General features: G+C 45.2%; 1 protein-coding gene across 5 annotated transcripts in view; it reads left to right on the top strand.

The window, feature by feature from the left end:
- NGEF (neuronal guanine nucleotide exchange factor) overlaps window positions 1-19081 on the top strand; it is a 48687-nt gene that overhangs the window by 26658 nt on the left and 2948 nt on the right. For all 5 annotated transcript variants that reach the window (XM_057382373.1, XM_057382372.1, XM_057382374.1 and 2 more), the window contains 10 exons: window positions 2618-2892; window positions 7218-7378; window positions 7515-7667; window positions 9686-9815; window positions 10577-10651; window positions 12591-12680; window positions 14304-14467; window positions 15520-15675; window positions 18127-18206; window positions 18659-18763. In XM_057382373.1, the coding sequence (XP_057238356.1) occupies window positions 2618-2892; window positions 7218-7378; window positions 7515-7667; window positions 9686-9815; window positions 10577-10651; window positions 12591-12680; window positions 14304-14467; window positions 15520-15675; window positions 18127-18206; window positions 18659-18763 (1389 nt within the window). The remainder of the gene's footprint in view (window positions 1-2617; window positions 2893-7217; window positions 7379-7514; window positions 7668-9685; window positions 9816-10576; window positions 10652-12590; window positions 12681-14303; window positions 14468-15519; window positions 15676-18126; window positions 18207-18658; window positions 18764-19081) is intronic.

Raw genomic sequence — 19081 nt, 5'->3', positions numbered from 1 at the left:
TTGATGTCAGCTTTTTTTCTACGCATTCAGTCAGTTCCCAGATGAATTGCTCTCCTTTCAACATGTCAAAACCTTGTTTCTTGACCTTGCCTCTGTTACCCTTCCTGCGCTGTGACCATCCCCTGTTCCATCTGGACAAGGCTTTGGGCATAGCTTCTCTTYCTCTCTCTCATCTAAGTAATTTCTCCACCCATTGTAACATCTTTACCAACATACAAATAGACCCTTTAGACCAAGACAGCGGGAATGTCTTTTATCTTTGCTAGCACAACCGTCCTTGTTTCTTCCTGCCCTTCTGCCTAAACATCTACCTGCCTTTTGTCTTTCTTTTGGTATCACCTTTCTTCTTTCTCTCCATATTGCTCTCTGTTGTAGAGCTTCAGCCACTCCCTCTTCAGCTCCCTGCTTAAAATGAGTTACCTTACTGTCATTTCTGATTGAGTTCTGGTGGTGGATGCTTTCTGTCAGTCTGATCCTTCCATGTCTGCATTTGCCTCTTCCTGCCACTGATGGCTCCGAAGCTCTTATCTGTTTAGCTGGTCAGACCGGGAACCTGGGAAAAAAAAACCAACTTTCATTATCTCGATTTTATGTCCTTAACAGCAAGGGGGAAATARTCTTGAGGATCTTTTGAAAAAAGTTGCTCTTCAGATCTTCACAAGGGACCCTAAATCCCCCTTACACAAAATATCCTCTGACTTGCAAGGCAGACCCAGCAGCACAACATGGCTGTATACATGCAGTCAGACACTGCAAGTATAATTATCTCCAATATGAGTAAAAAAGATTACGCTTTAGTTTCCCAGCATGTTTTCCCTTGAGCCAAACACTGCCCACGCTGCTGCAGGATGTGTTCCCAGCCTGTCCTGCTCTTCACAGGGCAAAAAGAAGCCAGTGTTGTACCAGAGCCCTAGAGCAAAGGCTGCCTGTATGGATCAATACCACCAAAAGCAGCTCAAATTTAGCAGGCTCTTGGCTTTGTTCCTGAAGGAGCCTTTCCACCCTGCTACATCCTCAGCACCCTCCCTGATGCTGAAAACCAGCCTGCAGTGCTTAGGAAAACTATATAAACCTASTTGACGCAGAGAGAAATTACATAAGTGGCAGCAGCATGTAAAACTTCAGGGAAAGTCTCCTCAGCTCAGTGCTGTGTAGGAAGCTAACAGAAGACTATATGGTTTCCTAGGTACAGCTACCCTTACTGCTATTTTAATCCGGTGTCAAACATCTTTCCAGGAGGAACAGATACCAGGACATATTCACAGACTGCAGGAATGCTGTCCTTGTTCCTGCGCCTTTCCGCAGTGCATTTCCCATATAGTTTTACCAGTGACTGGTACAGAGACTCATTGAAACTGGTCCAGAGATGTAATAGGCAGCAACATCTACATTTCTGCCCTCCCTAGATTCTCCCTCCCCCTTAATCCCATTATCTCTCACCTTATTACACGTGGAATCTGAATACATGTGACCAGATAAATTTTAACCCCTAATGATTCAGAAAAAATAAATTATGTAGGGTGTGTTTTTCTAACACCAAAGGCTTTTCTCTTTATTCATTCATGTTACACTGCAATTCAAGTATAAACCAAGAAAGATAAATTAARTTGTGCTTCTTCAATTTCATTAAGGGAGGAAAGTGACTCAGAGCATGCTCATGCTCTCTTGCCTTTACATATYTTCTAAAGTACATTTTATATTCAAGCAATTAAAATTCTGGGTCCTACATATGGTTCAGAAAGAGAAATGGGACAGTTTGAAAGCCCTCAGAGAGACAATGTTCTGAAGATGGGCAATGAACTTCAGGATTCCTACTTTTTCATGCTGTCAGTTGATACCAGAGTGGGGCGCAATCCTGTGCAATTTCATCCAGTCCTGAAGTTAGCAACTGAAACTCAGAAGACATCTGGTGTGATTGATGTGCTACCACATGGTGTGAATTCAGAGCCTGTTCCTTTAGTGCTGTAGCARATAGGTACCTTTTGGATGTTAATTTTTATCTTCAATCATCATAGAAACTGAGAAGGAAAACAGCAAGATATTAGGCAACATGTGCAAGGCTAACCATGAAATCAATACCAAAACAAATCTAGTTACTGTAGCTTGTTGCCCCAAAGCTTCACCTGTCCAGTTCCAGGAACAGCAGCTCAGTGTTTGCTCATTCAGGATTTTCATGGCCACCAAATTGCTACCTTTAAAGTACTTTCAGTGTGAGCAGTATTACTTTTCCAGACAAACATTATACATAGATATCAACCTATGTAACTTGCAACATAGTAATATAACACAGAATATCAAGGTTTAAAAGGCATTTAAAAGCGTGACAAATCACTTCTTTTATGTCTTCTGAGTGATCATGGATTCATCTGACTGTGTTACTAAATGTTTTGTGAGAGCAGATTGCTGACAACATTTTAGATTTAGAAATGACCTTCCATTTATAGTTTCCACTTYTGGCTGAAATAGGAATGCCATAATTGGCTTTTCACTCTGAAYGAAAGGGATCTCTCTCACCTCTGCTGAGGTAAACTAATGCAAAGCAATTGTCCTTTCCCACAATACTTTTTTACTGCCTCATTTGGCTATATCCTCTCAGATCTGTTATGTTCCCTCCTAGGGCTCTTGTATCAGGAATATCGAGATAAATCTACACGCGAGGAGATTGAAACCAGGCGACTGCAGGATTCACAGACAGACCCTGAGGAGATCTCACCCAGTGAGGAAACCCCATCTGAAGCAGAATCCACAAGTACAATCGAAAATAAAGCTCCACCACAAATAAATTTGCTGAGAAATTCCAACTCCAGGTTCAACTTATGGCAGGATCTTCCTGAGGTCCAGAGCAGTGGTGTCCTCAGCATCCTCCAGCCAGATGAGATCAAGCTGCAAGAGGTAATGGGGAAAGGCAGAATGTTTCCTAAATGTGTTGCTGCTTTAAAAAGGAAAAGTGAATTAAGCAAAGTGATCAAGATTTTAAAATTAAAAGCTTCACAGCAGTCATGGACAAGCCTTGCCCTGCTGAGTACTTTCTGAGTTGTACCAGTTTGCATCACTCACTCCTTTTTGTGAAATTGCAGATCTTGCTCTATATACTACTGCTTCTGGACATTTCTGTAGCAAAAGGAATGTCTTTTCTSTTTTCTGATTCAGTGTTAGGAGCACATTACAAAGAAAGAGGGATAACGAGAAGGATTTTACAAAAGAGCTTTTGGTTCCAATGCACATTAATTTTCTGAAGTTACTAGCAGGACACACAATTTTCCACCAGAAATCTTAGAAGAATGCAACCATTAATTATAAAGTTTTGAATATGATGGCACTAATAGAAATAGAAGAGATAGAGCTTGATAAATGTCCTTATATTTAATTGGTGCTACTTTGAGTCTATTGCAAACAATAAAAAATAATGAGAGGTATTTGCATTTATTATATGCATTTGCATTAAGTGATGCAGTGCAGTGACATCACTATTTTAGAGCCATATGCTGTTGACTTACAGGACTGCAAGAGACAGTAAAAGGAGTGGGTAGGGGTAGCTGTCACAAGTGATGACAACATCAGTCATTCAACAATTTACAACTGGTTGCTATTTTGGGTAGCATGAGGAGTGTGAGTGCTCTTTGTCACTGCATAGCTCTGCATTCATAGCCAACGGTGGAAATGGCAAACCTTGTTTACTGTGTGATGTGCATCGTGGTATGAGGAGTGGTCTTTCCAAGGCTGAATCCTGTGACTCTGAGTGTACTCCAGCACCAGGATTGCTTCTTATGAGATGGTTGTTGCAGTATATCTGCTTATTCCTGGTTCATGGGATTGCACCCAAAGTGCTGAAAAACATCTCAGGCTGCAAGCAGTCCCTCCGAAATTCACTTGGACTTACACTATCCACACTGATGAACACCTTGTGCACACAATGCCAGTCCTGGCTAAGGCTGTAACTTGACTGTCACAATGGAAAGGCTCATCTTGTGCACCCCAAGGATATCATGGGCAGGGCTGTGTTATTCACACCYCTGGTGGAGGGCACTGGTATTTATATACAGTAGCTGGGGCAAGCAAGCATTGGCTCTTAAGTGTATCAGGGTAAGGGCTGAAGGTGACGGAAATGATTTGTTGCTTTTCCATGTTCTTCTTCTGTGCTGGTTATTTCCATATCAGATTTGTTCTGTTTACCTGGCAAAGCACGGTACTTCCAAGTGCCAGCATTACAAACACAATCTGGCATTTGAAAAAATTACAAAAATTTCTTTTCATTTTTGCTTCTAAATGAAGAATCTTATACAGAGAAATATTTGCTTAAAAGTGTGCATCATAGATTTCAAATCTTGCTGTTTCTGTTAAGTTACATTCGTCACATGAATGTGTTTTAAGGAAAAAAATCTCTGTGCTGCTAAATCCCAACATTAAGTGTGCTCAATTTTCTTCTCTCTGTTAAAATAACRAGAAAAATAAAGCAGCTGGAGAATGGGATGGTGCTGCCATAAAGAAGTGCTGTGCCTTTTCCACTCTTAGTTTATCAGACCTGAAATTTTCTTCCTGCTTGTTCTGGATTAGCACAGTAAGGGATTGTAAAATTGCTCAAAGCCAGAAAGCTGTGAAATTGCCTGAACATTGAACAGACAAAGTGGAGAATTTGCTTTGTGAGGAGAATCAAGGTCAGAAAACAAGGAGGGCGAGAGAAATCTCTGAGGTTATTGAAGAGATGRTGTTGAATTTAGCCTTGCTGTAAGCAAGCACTGCTTCCTTCTGCAGTCCTGGAACCCTACTCATGTTGGATGTGAACTGTGAGAGTGAGCTGTACATGAGGGCTTAATTTAGTTAGTGTAAAATGTTCTGTTTCATGAAGAAGAACTAGAGWAATTTTCCTGAAGTACAGGACAGGAGGAATTCTGGAGTAAACGTCTTAAAGGCAAAACTGTACTTTTCTGATGCATTTTACCTTCCAGGCTGTAGTAAACACAGGGACTAGAAGAGCTTGCACATCTTCAGCYGAGAAAGGTGGAGCAAGAGTATTATTTTGACCACAGGGAGAAATGTTGGTACACAAATGGAAAGAAAGTTGAAGTTAACACCCCTTTTCATAGCTGAGGAAGGGAACACTGTAGCTGTGACAGAACAGGGCTTAAACAATCAGAGAAAAAGCTGGTCATCTGAAATAATCTTCMAAGTGAAACAGACTAGAACAAGAAGAGGAATCTGGTGTTTCTTAGTGGCAACGATGGGAAATTACTAAGCAGCTTGTCAGTGCAAGACAAAACAAAAAAAAAGAAATTTCTGAGCATCAAAACAAGAAGCTTGATAGGAATAGCAGTGGATGCTTGAAAAGTGTCATGGAAAGTGATTTGTTATTGTCCCTATTGGAACAAATGAGCCAGATATCTTCACTATGGATTTCATTATTTCTTTAGTATAGCCTGCATTCTGCACCTGCCCTTGCAGGTCTAGCACCCTCTAGTCTAGCAAACAGCAAACACACACAAATTCTATAACCAAATTTGGCAGAAAAAAACTCCTGGCTTGGAGTCTCTCGAAAGCTGCAGTGCAAAAAGATTGGAGGTGTCAAGCTCCAGAATAGCTGGAAGGGACAGGTTGTCCCAACATGTTCTGTATATCTTTGCCTATTACCACTATTTATCAAATAAAAATGTACAGTTAAGGCTGTAAAATTTGMATTTAAGGACTTTTGAGCCAGTCACACAGAAAGAGAGAGGTTTTCTCCTAGGTTCACCAGGCACCTGGGTAAAGCWTTTGGGAGAAGCTGAGCTGATACTCCTCCACTTTCTTCATTAGGATTCTGGCCTTGAAAAAAAATCCAGCATTCTCTTATTCCTTAAATGCTCTCTGTTCCATGGTCAATGACTAAGTTCATCTGTACCCTTTCCTCTGTCTCCCTTCTGGGGGTTGTGCAGGCACAGCCTCCTCCTCTGGTGCAGGATAGGACCACCTGTTGGACTTAACTGCCCACTGGGAACATTTCCTAGGCTACCAGCCCCACAAAGAGCTGATACAACTTCAACTACTATTTTAGCAGCTCTGGATTGAGTAACAGTCCCTTTTTGCTGTGCCCATCCACCTGATCTTGGACTGCAGCAGGGACAGAACTTGTCACTACCTCAAGTTCTTATGTGATGCACAGTGATATTTCCAGGAAAAGGCCAAAAACTGATCAGCAGAGAATTCCAAATAATTTCTTTAAAGAGAAAAAACCAAACAACAACCAAGCCACAAGACAGACCCCCAAGAAATTTAGAAGATAGTCTTCTATGTACACATCACAAAGCCCACTGYGTGTACTTGTGGCTCCATCAAACCTCCTCGACTCTAGATGGGCCTCTGCAGCCARCACCCTCACTGCCTGGCCAGCTTTGCCCTCAGCAGAGTGCAACAGAGGAGCTGTGGGCAGGAGGGGAGCGTTGAAGCAGTTTTAGATTCAAGGAAACAAAACTTTGCAAGAGCTTCCTCTCCTAGCAATGGCAGCATGGGCCAGCTCCAGGACAAGGATCCCAACATATACCTTTAGCAAGAGGTGCCTGAAGGATCTAACAACTTCTCMGTTTTGAAGCTCTTGTGAGAATCTTCAGTTAATCTTACTTCAACCAATGGATTCAGTAGTTGTGTAAATAAACACCTTTACATCTACCTCTGAACAAAGACAACAAATAATCACCCAGTGAGTGAGGGATCTCTCAATGGTAATAGAGGACTGTCCCTGCAGCTCTTGCTGGAGGTAGAAGACTTTATATCTTCATCTCATTAAACTGCTCTTTATCACTGAACCAAACCACCAATTTGTCTTTCTGCTTCCACAGACAACATCCTAGTCCTGAGGAAGTCAGGCTTTTCTCCAGAGTTTTCTCTTCTAACAGGATAAGCAAAGGTGGACATTTGGAGATTATTTATGATTTCTGGTARTAGTTAGGAACTACTGTGTCTTGTTCTGGTTCTTTGTGAATTGGGATAGAAAAGTGTATGGCCAGGGCTGATCAGGGACAGTAACAGCTGTATTTCCTTTAGGCTGGGGCTGAAGGCAGTGGGAGGAAAACTTCCCCACTGAAGTCACTGTCCCCTCTAACAGGTGCCATATTGTGGGCTTACCTCTCCCTGCAGTCTGGGCCTGCAGGGTAGGTGCAAGAGCCATGGCTGGGCAGCAGCCTGCTCTGCCTCTCTGTAGAGGTAGAAGATACCTGCTGATTTCCTTCTTTGGGATTTTCTCCCAGGCCATGTTTGAGCTGGTTACTTCTGAAGCATCGTATTACAAGAGTCTGAATCTGCTGGTGTCTCACTTCATGGAGAATGAACGTCTGAAAAAGATCTTACACCAGTCTGAGGCACACATCCTCTTCTCCAATGTGCTGGATGTCATGGCTGTCAGCGAGCGGTAAGTCAGCTGCGGAACAGCACTGCAAGCTGTGGCTGTAGGTAACCACAGTTGGAGAGGGATGGAGGAGCTGCTTTCTAGGAATTGCCTGGGACAGATAGGTCACAATTAATACGGTGCTGCTTTTCTCATCTAGCTTCCTGTTGGACCTTGAGCAGCGGGTGGAGGAGAACATTGTGATCTCAGACGTGTGTGATATTGTTTACCAGCACACAGTTAGTCACTTCTCTGTGTACATCACCTACGTCTCCAACCAGACCTACCAGGAGAGAGCCTACAAGCAGCTTCTGTGAGTTCTAGCACTTGTTGCTGAACTATTTTGCAAAATTACATAGGCCACAGATTTAGCTGTAAGTTTGATTTTTTTGAGAAATGGCTAAATACCAAAGAAACAGGATTTCTGACTTCACTGATTTCTCACTGCATCTCTAAAAAGAAAACACAATTAAAGGCTTTACAGTAAGGATGGGTTGATATAGTATGCAAATAACATGGCAAGAAAATTCAAAGACAGCACTTCTCAACTGTAGGGCCATGTGCTTGGCAAATGTACATATTTTTAAACTGCAAGTAGAGCCAAGAGATGAAAGGCCAAGATCTTAGATGACAAGAACAGCCACCACTTTTCCCAGCCTTCTCAGCAAGGCATTTTGCGTTCCCAAAGTTCATGATTAATTCTTTTTCAAAACAGCAGGATTTTCTTAAAAAAAAAAAAAAAAAAAAAAAAAAAAAAGAAAAAAAAAGAAAAAAAAACACCACCAAAAAAAAACCCCAAAAAAACCAACAAAAAATTATTTTCTTTACATATGCAGACCTAGACCTGAGGATATAATACAACACATTTTTATAGTATTTTCCAAGTTTAGCAAGTCTTTTGTTCCAGCAGGAATTCTCTGATACCAGCACAAAACAAAGAGTGCCCTACAACCTTGTCTTTGAAAAGCCAATAATCAATTTTTCTCTAGTTACATTGGATTCTTTCAGGACAGCCTGAAATCCTGATTCCTGGATTCTTTCAGGACAGCCCATTGCACATACTGCAATATATTTTCTCCTGTAGCAGTAGCTGGTTTAGGAGAGTGTAAAAATCCCTAATCCTTTCCTTTCTCTGCTCTCCAGCTTTTGAGGAAAAAAAACATTTTTAGGGGCCTCTGTTGAGGTTGGACAGCTATTCTCTCCAAAAGGAGGGTACCACAGGGTTTCCTTCAGTCAGAGATGAACAGTACAGCTGCAGAAAAGAAGCAGTTTGCTTGCAGCCATTGTTATCTAAAGACTTAGAAGCAAAGCAGCAATAGGCTGGATTATTTTAGCTTGATACTTGGAGATGAGGTATTCCCAAGTGTGAATTCAGAGGGCAGCGTTTATTTTGCCTGTGGAAATACATGAAGCAAATTGAAAAGAACTGAGTCCCTTCTCCAGCTCCTAGCTAGTACAGGAATTTTGCAGCATTTGGCTGAACTCAAAGCCTGAGGTATATCACAATTTCCCCCATTTGGCTGTTCCTCAGACACATGCAGGTCCATTCTGCTGTGAGTCACCCTGTCACACAGGTACATGCTGCAGCAGGGAGGARCAGTGCCAGTGGCTTCTTTTGAATGTTGTAAGGAACACACAGTACAGATAGGTTTTGCACAGTTAGCAACCTCTTTCCATCCACGCWTAGTCCACTAGCCAGGACTCCTGCAGTGCAAGCCTTGCTTAGGCTTACTCAGCCTGTGGCTGCCAGGAAGCTTTGGCAGCCAGAACAGCTCTGCTCTGAACAGCCGCGTCTGTGGCTCATCTGTACCCTCATCTCCTGTAAACGCCATCAGGGAAGCTCCAGGCRTGGCCCCTGCCCTTCTCAGGTCAGATAATGATTTCCATCCTCCAGCTAAGCAATAAGGAACCTTCAAGCCTAAGCTACTTTGTGGCTTGTCTTTTTCTTATGACTGTGAATTTCACCTTATCACAGAGTTGCAATTGTGTAAAAATATATAATTGTGCCTCTGACTCATTTACTTGGACACACACCCCATTCACATACACCCACACACACAGTRTTTGCTGCTGAGCTAGATCTGAACACATGTGAACATTGCCGTAGCTTGTACATGAGAAGTCTATTTTTCCCTCCCCCAACACTATAAATAGTTCTAGATTTAAACTAAAATAAGCCCAGAGGTATTCAGTCCCCTCTTCCTCTCATGTCTCCTGTTGGGAGAGGCTGCTGTCTCTGAGACCAAGCGGCTTTTGTCTCACCAGCCATATACCAGAGTCCCAGGCAGGTTAGCACTGAAAAGTTCTCACCTTCCCTATCTGTCGTCTCAGCCAGGACAAACCAGCCTTCCGGGAAGTGATCTCACAGCTGGAGCTGGATCCCAAGTGCAAAGGCCTTTCCTTTTCTTCCTTCCTGATTCTGCCATTTCAAAGGATCACTCGACTCAAGCTGCTGGTACAGGTAGAGTTTCACGCTTCTCTMTCATAAAGGTCTTCTGGATCACTCCTGGAATTTTCCTTTCCAGCAGCTGTGAATGGGGCTTAGATAGAGCCACAATCAATCCTATCACCGGATGAAGTCTTTTCACAGAGTCAGACATTCTCCACAACTACAGAAAAAGGATTTCAGATTTCACCCAGAGACCATACCCAAGTCAGTGCTGAATTTGACAGTTTTTACAGAGTGCAAGAGTTGAGGAGGACCTTTGTTGAGCTGCTAGAAAGGGTAGCAACAGTCCATTAASCCAGCTGCCTGATGGTTAGGATGGTGACACACAGATGTAGAACAGCTGGATGACATGGGARTGCTATACCATGGTGGCTTGGGCCAGACTGTCAGCCATTTTCCTCCTGTGCATTGCTAGCTTCTCTAAACACTGCTGGAGAACATACTTCTAGGGATGAGGAGGATACAGCTCAGTCCCAAATGATAGAACCCCACTGTGATTRCCAATAACACTGTCTGTTAGTGTCACCTCTAGTTGTATTTACTTATTAATTTATTTTTATAAAATAAGAATCTGCCTGTTATATTTCTCGTAGATATAAAGTCAGATGAGAGCAGTTTTTAATGAGAAAGAGGAACTAAGAGGTGAGAGTCATTGTATTCTGTCACCTTTCCTCTAATTAGGCTGATGGTCAGACGTAGTTTGTAGGCTAGCAAAGACCTTTCCRTGCTCTCACATTGGGATCAGCATTAACACAGCCTTTCTTCCTCTGCAGAATATTTTGAAGAAAGTAGAAGAGAAGTCTGACAGGGAATCCACTGCACTAGATGCACATAAGGAACTGGAAACAGTAAGTTTGAATAAGTTAATGGAAGGTCATTAAGATTAAACCACTATGCTCATTTCCCCCACACACATCACCCTGAAAAAAATCACCTGCAGACTACATTCTATCCTGGAGCTATTTCTTTGAATCCTGTCACAGTGTTTCAAGAGGGTTCTTTTTTTCTAAAATCCAAAAGATGGACTAGTCTTAGCTAAGGTGCACTTAGATGTCAGAGACAAGGAATCTAACAATAGATGTATGTTTCTGTCATAAGAAAGAGCAGAGAATGTTTCCCCTTAGAATCTCCAAGAGCGCAAACTATTTTTGCAGATACTTGAAGGTGATGGATCCAAATGAGAGATGTAATTAGGTGTGGAGTACAACTGTTTCAGAGTACAAGGTTTCCTCCAACACAACATACTTCTTCCTCTGACCTAGAAAAAACTGTTTCCTAATGAAGTACACAGCTCAGCTTTTAGCCCTCTTCCCTGAAGCTGGTAGGTAGGTAGGTGTAGTGTTCAGTTGTGCTYATTACTGCTGTGTGCAAAACCCCAGTGAGGCAGTGGGATGTTTACCAYCTGGGCTGTTCCTGATGTGGTTAGATGGCATAATGCCATATCTGAATGGTCTGGACATAGCTGGCAGCTACAGGGGCTGGGACAGGGTTTCAACCATTCCCCATCAGAAGCTTGGAACCTCTCTTGACTCCTGCTGTTCAGCGTAAGTATTTGAAATTGAAAACTGTGCTAGAACATCAGCCTCAGTATGGGTCTGCAGCTTTGACTGAAACACTAGAAGAGAACAGGTTCTTGAATTTGTCCTGAACCAGTCTAGGAAGTATATGCTTGGAGATCACTAGGGATAGACAGGGACCTTACCAATGAAGGGTGTTCTGCACTGAGTTAGTATTTGCAGAATCCCCTTTGACACATCTCATAGCCAATTACTTCTCCATTGGCCAGTAGCCTGAGGAAGACTGCTCCTGTAGCATGCAGATGACTACAGCTGCTAATGGAAAAATGCTGGGTTTGTATTCGGTTATCAGTGACTCATGTGATCAGTTTGCTAGTTCTTTTGCATGGTTAAGCATTTATCTGTAAGTGTTTAAGCTGAGATATCTAATATTCAGCTAGGTACAGGCATCACAACACAGATCATCTGATGCTTATTTTTTCTGTGGGCTTATTTTCTCTCTTTCTATTTGAGAGGCAAAGAGTAGATGACTGTTTCAGTTGCTGATATTCTGATGGATTCTGTGTGGCAGAAACAGAGCACAAAGTGGAGCTTGTTCTCCAATGTAATTTTTCTACCTAGCCAGCTCTCAAGAGAGTTGCTCTTTAGGAAACAGTCAGTAGCATCTAGGTTAAGGTCTCTGTAACAGCGTAGTGCTTGCACGTTGGTTGTGGTTTTTCAGTTAAAAGTTTATACTCAGAACACAGCTGAGCTCTGTATTTCTTTCCCTGGGACAGTTCATAGCCTTTGCATCTGATGCTGCTTGGCAGAACCACAACATTTGCATTTCTGAAAAGAAGATGTTTGGCTTCTTTCCCTCCTTGAAGATGATACTATACATATAACTCATTTCAAGCRTTGGCAATAGGGAAAATGAGATATATGGTGAGTCAGGATCTGGAAAATGAGCAGTTCCTTTTGCTGTGCAACCAGAAACACTGTTTTATACTGTCTGGTTCAGTAACTGAATGTAGGCACCTAACATGTCCTCTGACAGCTTCCACCTGTAACACCTTCTGGGTATTTTGGCGCTTTTTGGATGTTCAGGTTTTAGAGGGTTTTTTCTCCTTCTCTTTTTCATGCAAACCCAGTGCTGATAGAAAGCTTGGCTTGGTCAATTCCTGTTACAGCAGGGCACTTACCTGATGATGGTCAGGCCTTTCCATGCTGTCTATCATCACTTACATGCTCAACASCAGCAGGGGCAAACCTTTGTACTCTCTTTTCCCAGGTGGTGAAAGCATGTAATGAAGGTGTTCGGAAGATGAGCCGAACAGAGCAGATGATCAGCATTCAGAAAAAACTGGAATTCAAGATCAAGGTACAAGCACAAGCTGGTAACTCTTTGAAGACAGTGAACCAAAAGCACCCAGGTTTTACACACATACATGACAGTAGTAACCCAGCTGCACTCTTCTCAGAGGGTATTCAGTGGTGTCTGGTCCCTGCTGTCCCCCTCCAAAGCCTCTGAAGGGGCTGCTGCAGGCAGAGCATCCATGTGTGTGTTTGGTGCACACTTGCTGCAGAGGCTGGGGCAGCACCAAGGCCAGCATGGTTTGTATGTACACAGCTGGGACATGCTGCCATCACCTCTCCTGTGCACTGTGCTCCTGCTCCAGCACTCAGGTGTGGCTCTTTCCTTTTACCTYTCTTCAAAAAGCAGGCCAGTTTTCRGTTGTTATTTTACATTAAAATTATGTTAAAGGTAGATAAAAGCGACAAAGCAAAACACTTTAAAACTGAAAACTACCCAAAGAAAGACTGTCCCACCATTTGAATTCATTCCTGTATTTATGTATTATGTAGAGTCTCTAAATACCTGCTACTGATATGTTACACTTCCTCTGAGAGAATTGCTAAACTAATATTTAGGGGTGGGACCAGATCTCAGTTGATATATAYCATGAAATTCCAGTGCTGAGTATAAAGTTGTCAGTTCTTTTCTTGAATGCTATAGAGATGCTTCTCAGGTCTGTCTGCTTCACAAAATTTAAGGATCATATTTAGCTTCCCAGCAATCCTTTTTATGTACATGAACAACAAAACCAAAAAATTTTATTTTTACAGAGCATTTTACCAGTGCATCAGGGCTAGACCACAGTCCACAGGACAGYAGTAGATTAGGGAAACTAAACAGCCGCCTTCTTGTGAAGCTGAGGCTGTAATGAGAGGCAGGAGCTGGTTCATCTCTGGAGCGGCTCAGCCCTGGGAACTGSCACAGGTAGGGGTCTTCTGAGGAAAAGGGTACAAGGAGTTGAAAAGAAAGACTGTGCCACCAAGCATGTAATGAACACTGGGAATGAAGGTGGAAAGAGTAGCAGTTATACTGATATTTTTCAATATTTCAGTCATTTGGCAATGTAGTGTTCTTCTAGTTCAAGATGTTCTTTTTTGTACTGGGTTTCTTGGTTTTAGCACAATATGTGTTAAAAGTCYAGCTGTGGTAGAATCTAGAATCTAGAAGTGCTGTGGTAGCTGCATGGACAGTATCTCCTCCTGATTGGGACAGACCCAACCAAGGAAAACCTGTTTAACCTGGGGGCTTATGAAGCCAAAAGGCCAAATCCATAATCTTGAAAGTCAGTCTTCCTATCCAGGAAAATTCGGCCCAGGTGTTGGGATCTCTTGGAAAGAGACCAGGGCCTAGGCTGTTGTTTTGTTCCAGTGTTTGGTTGGAATGCATTGCCATCCTAGAATGTCTATTCATCCTCAGACCCCTGCTGTGCCCCTGTCCGAGTTCCATCACACTGTGCTGGGCTACGTGGATGGCAGAGCACACTGCCCTCTTCTTGCAGCTCTGCTCCAGCCTCTGCAGTGCAAGTTGTGGTGGTRGGAGCTCACCACCCTTTCTTTTGCATCTCTTGTTGCTTTCAGCATCCTGACCACATGAATCCGTGGGGTTTTGCTGCTCTCCTGAACTTTGCCATCTTTTCCTCCCTTCTAGTCTGTACCCATCATCTCTCACTCYCGCTGGCTGCTGAAGCAGGGGGAGCTGCAGCAAATGAATGGTCCAAAGACATCACGAACACTTCGCACCAAGAAACTCTTCAGAGAAATCTACTTGTTCCTTTTCAATGATCTGCTGGTGATTTGCCGGCAAATTCCTGGGTGAGTGCAAAATTCAGGCAGTACACAGGATACTTCCTTAGTTCTATTGCCCTGGGTTTTCTAAGATGTGATGCTGTGACCCCCATCCTGCCCCTCAGGCACAGGATGGGCATCCTGCCCTGACCAGTACACAACTTCCAGCAGTCACCTTGCCTTTGAGCACAGCTGACTCTTCATGGGGGACACAACTCTCTCCAGCTGAAAATTTATGGCAAACAGGAGTTAAACAGAACCCAGGCTRGATCTCCCATCAGAGTAAGCAACCAGATATCCAGCAGTTTCTGCAGTGTGGCAATGAGTTACATTGGCTGGTGGGCTGACCCAGGAGGCCTGTCTTCCTGTCAAGGAGCGATTTTTGACTCATAGCTGCCTGATGTACAGCTCAGATTTAGTCAGTTAAACCTCTAATAAAGCTGATTAGAAAGTTTGAGCAGCAGGGAGGGGGATAAATTGCGGCCTGAGGCCGGTGGTTATATTTGACACAGTGTAACCTGCCTCAGGTGGAAGAGGAGGATGTTGTCATGCTAAGTGTTGGGTCTTGTGCAAGCAGACACTGGTGAAATACAGCAGCAGAGAACAACACACTCTTTGTGGCATGAACTAGACCAACTGGTAGGGAACATCTCGCCCGTCCACCATTCCTAATGAACTTGTCGCCACTGTGTCTGTATACTGGGAAATGTTTTGCTTCTGTGGCTACTTGTATCCAAAAAACACAGAGGCATTTTATGAACAGGAATTAATTAAGCCTCACAATCCCCTTCGAGGGAGCGCCACTTGTGTTTTGGATGTGGGGAGATCAGATAGAGCAAGCAACTTGTTCCAGGCCATGAGGGATGCCAGGGCAGAGCAAGGAGAGGGTTCCTTGCTTTGCCGTGGGTTTTCATAGCCACACACTCATCCCTTCCCACAGCAGGACATCCTTTTTCCTCCTGCCATGCATCAGTTCCTGGTCTGTGTCCTCAGCACAGTTCTGGGTGACTGAAGTCAAAGTCTTCTGTGATAACCACAGTATTTCTTAATCTCCGCTCTAATCCTCTAATCTCTCCCAGGGACAAGTACCAAGTGTTTGACTCTGCTCCCCGAGGGCTTCTTCGGGTAGAGGAGTTAGAAGATCAGGGGCAAAGTTTGGCCAATGTCTTCATCTTGAGGCTGCTGGAGAATGCAGATGACCGGGAGGCCAGCTACATGCTGAAGGCATCATCCCAGTGAGTACCAGTCACCCTGCTAGAGCTCAGCAGTGTTCTCTCCCTACACCCTGTCTGCATGGGGGCCAGCTGTCCAGGCTTTCCAGGAGTGAGCAGGGTGCTATCCCTCTGCTGCAGCTGGACTGGCTCTGCCAACTTTCCCCAGCATCACTCCCCCAAGGCTACTGAAAGGCACTGGTCRCCTAGGCAGGTTTCTCTCCTGTACAGTGTATTTGAGGCATCCAGGGTGGAGGACAAACAGGCAGATCATGTTCTGGGACAGAGAGGTCAGAAATCAGCCCAGGCACAGGGGTCCAGCTGATTTATAGCCTGCAGCATATTCAAAAAGTAAAACCAAGCAGGATATACACTAGCACACTACAAWGGCTCCACTGACTCACAAGGATCATGGCCATGCCTGACCAGCCCTATGAAGCAAAATGTCTCATGTTTGTAGGTGAAGGTGGGAGAAAAAGCTGCTTCCTCCATGCCTTCACAGCCAATGTCTTCTTGTGCATCTTCTGCTTCTCAGGGCCTCCTTGTCTCCCTGGACGCAGGTTTTCTGGCTCACTGGTTTTTCACTTCAGGCTCCAACAAGCTCAGGCTAGGCAAATGGTTCAGTTGTGCTAGCACAGACCCGATTGTTTTGGAGAAAAGGTCATGGCTTTCTCATGACCCAGGAATTACAAGGCCCATGTTTTCTAGGCACAGCATTTATGCCACCAGCTAAATAGCTCCTAGAGACAATGCACATCCCCAGGCTGATATTGTCTGCTGTCCGTAGGCTGGTGTTCATCGTCCATATTCCTAAATGAACACCAGCCCTGGGGCTGCACCCTGAYACCTGCCAGCACAGCACTGACATCAGGATGATGAGCCCCCAGTTACAGTGAGCAGCTGCAYCTTCTCCCCAGACATGTGTCTGCAGCTCTGCTACACTGAAAATAGAGATGTCAGTCTCACTATGCAGGGCGAGCGCATGTGTGACGTCTGTGAGGCTTGGCTGTGCAGCAAATGATAAACCAGGCCAGGATTTTCTCAGCTCAGGGGAGGCAGTTGTAGGTCCATGTTCTGCATCCTGTCCCATCTTTTAGGTGGCCACAGCAAGTACGTGATCCACAACATGGCTTGCCAATAGGTCTTGAGCACTGAGATGTGACATAGCAACTGCTGAAGGCTGCTGTTCTAGAGCTGTAGGAATGATAGAGGCAGTACTGGGGCACAGCCTGAAAAACTAAACAATTAGAAGAGATACGTGGCCACCAAACAGTCTTCTACATTTGTTCCACAGCTCTCACAGCTCTTGAATCAGGCGACAATTACTTGCTTAGTGGCAGCTTGCAGCTCATGCCCTGGGTGGGCTCTGCCAGGAGCTGACGGTTTACTTGGACACAACTCGTTGCACTGATAGAACTGGAGTGCAGGGGGCTCCTTGCAGGCTGAGAGGAGCTGGGCACTGTGGGTGGACTCACAGAGCCCTGCAAGGATCTGTGTGCAGGGCCAGCATGCAGACAGGGCCACAAGCACAGTAAGACTCTGTGTTTGACCTCTACGTTACAGCTCCTCTGTGCACAAGGCCCTCATCCTGAATGTCTTCTGCAAGAGCTTCTATTGGTCTTTGTCATTGCTTCATCCCTGAAGTGCAACGTATTCCCAACCCCACAGACCTGCCTGCCAGCATTGTCCTTTACGTCCCCCTTGCAGGCCCCTCTCCTCCCAGAAGACACTACAATGGTTTTCCATGTGTATCAAGTTCAGGCATTAAAACCATGTGAGAAGATAGAAAATTATTACTCTCTGGCAGCCAAGAGCACAGATGGTCCTCCAGGAGGAGGCAGGAGCTGGAGCCTGTGAAGGTGAACTCAAGTGGGGCTGAGGGAAGCCTGGGGGRAGCCAGGCATGGGGCTTCTCCAGCATTTGTGAGATCTTCACACTCCCACTGCAGGACCAGGTTTTGCAGTGTGCTGTTTGCATGGGTCTTGCTGCCAAGGAAGTGGTACCCTCAGTGTGCTGCAGTGCTCTTCTGCAAGAGGATTTATAGGCTCTGCCCTTTAAATGCTCCTACACAACAGTTGCGGGAATAAACGGTTCCCGTAACTGCTTATCTCCAGGAGAAACTGCTCCTGACCAGCCCAGCCAGCAGCTGCCTTTGCTKGTTAATTTTCAGAGAATGCCAGGCCCCCCACCTCACTGCTGGCTGTCAGCAGCAGTGCTGCTCTCCAGAGAGGGAGCGTGCTGCCTGTGGGGTCAGCCAGGGCTGTGCAGCGGCGCCTGGAGTACTGTGCCATGTGTGACATCCCAGCCAGGATGTGTACAGAGGGGCTCAGCATCAGCACTGAGCCCAGGACCCTGGAGGGGCAGGCAGAAAAAGGCTGGGAGGAGGAATGTGAAGTCCRGGACTGGCTTGGCAGAAGAGCTGGGGCCCCTACAGCTCTCTCTTGCTCATGGCCTTGGTTTGTCTCCCCTGTCCAGGAGTGAAATGAAGCGCTGGATGATTTCACTAGCCCCAAACCGGAGAACCAAATTTGTTTCATTTACATCCAGACTTGTCGGTAAGAGACACAGCATGGGAGCTGGGAGCTCTTCACCCCTACCACAGGGCACCTCATTCTGCTTGATCTCAGTCCAGCCACGTATCTGGGACCTTTGCCAAAGCTGAACCCTCTCCCTGGGCTCCCCCTATTTTCCACCATAAACACCTGCTTGTCTCTGGGCCTGGCGCCAACCTCATCCCACTCCAACCTGGGCTGGGCTGCACCGATACTCTCCCTCCCACCCAGGCTGCCCATGGCTGGCACTGTGATGGTGATGTGTACCTGGGTCCCTTCCCAAGAGCTGCTTCCCCAGYCCCTATGGCTTGGGCATCCCCTGGCTTCCCCAGGGTCTCATACCTCATGAGAGGGACCACGTGCAGAGCTCAGGGGGCTACACCCACCCAAGCTGGGCTGTCCTTCAGGGGCCTCCATCCCAGTCCATCCCTCACTCTTGCCCTGTTCCCTGGCAGACTGCCCRCAGATCCAGTGTGTCCACCCATACGTGGCCCAGCAGCCTGATGAGCTCTCCTTAGAACTGGCTGATGTCCTCAACATTCTGGACAAGACAGACGACGGTATGGAGGATGGGMTGGGGAATGGGCTGGGAGTCCCTGTGGAAGGATGAGCTTTGCTCCAGGCAGACAGCTGTGAGTCTCTCCCTCCAGCCAGGGAGAGGCTCTAGCATCAGCATCACAGCCAGAGAAGGAAGCTACTGCCTTCTCTGAACAGCCAATCCAGGTTGCCTCAGCTGTGGCAACACTGGCGCAGCTGTCCCAGCACCAGCTGTGGACCATGGTAGAGCTGGCACAACCACCCCAGATTCAACCCAGTGCTGTCTTTACCTTCATGATGCTTCACAGCCACCCAGTCCTGCCCTCTGGGGCACTCTTGTA

The sequence above is a fragment of the Malurus melanocephalus genome, unplaced genomic scaffold (assembly GCF_030028575.1).
Source record: "Malurus melanocephalus ecotype Western Australia unplaced genomic scaffold, MMel_1.1 scaffold_566, whole genome shotgun sequence".
NCBI lineage: Eukaryota > Metazoa > Chordata > Aves > Passeriformes > Maluridae > Malurus > Malurus melanocephalus.
The sequence above is the reverse complement of the archived record's forward strand: the minus strand, read 5'-3'. Positions and strand labels throughout refer to the sequence as shown.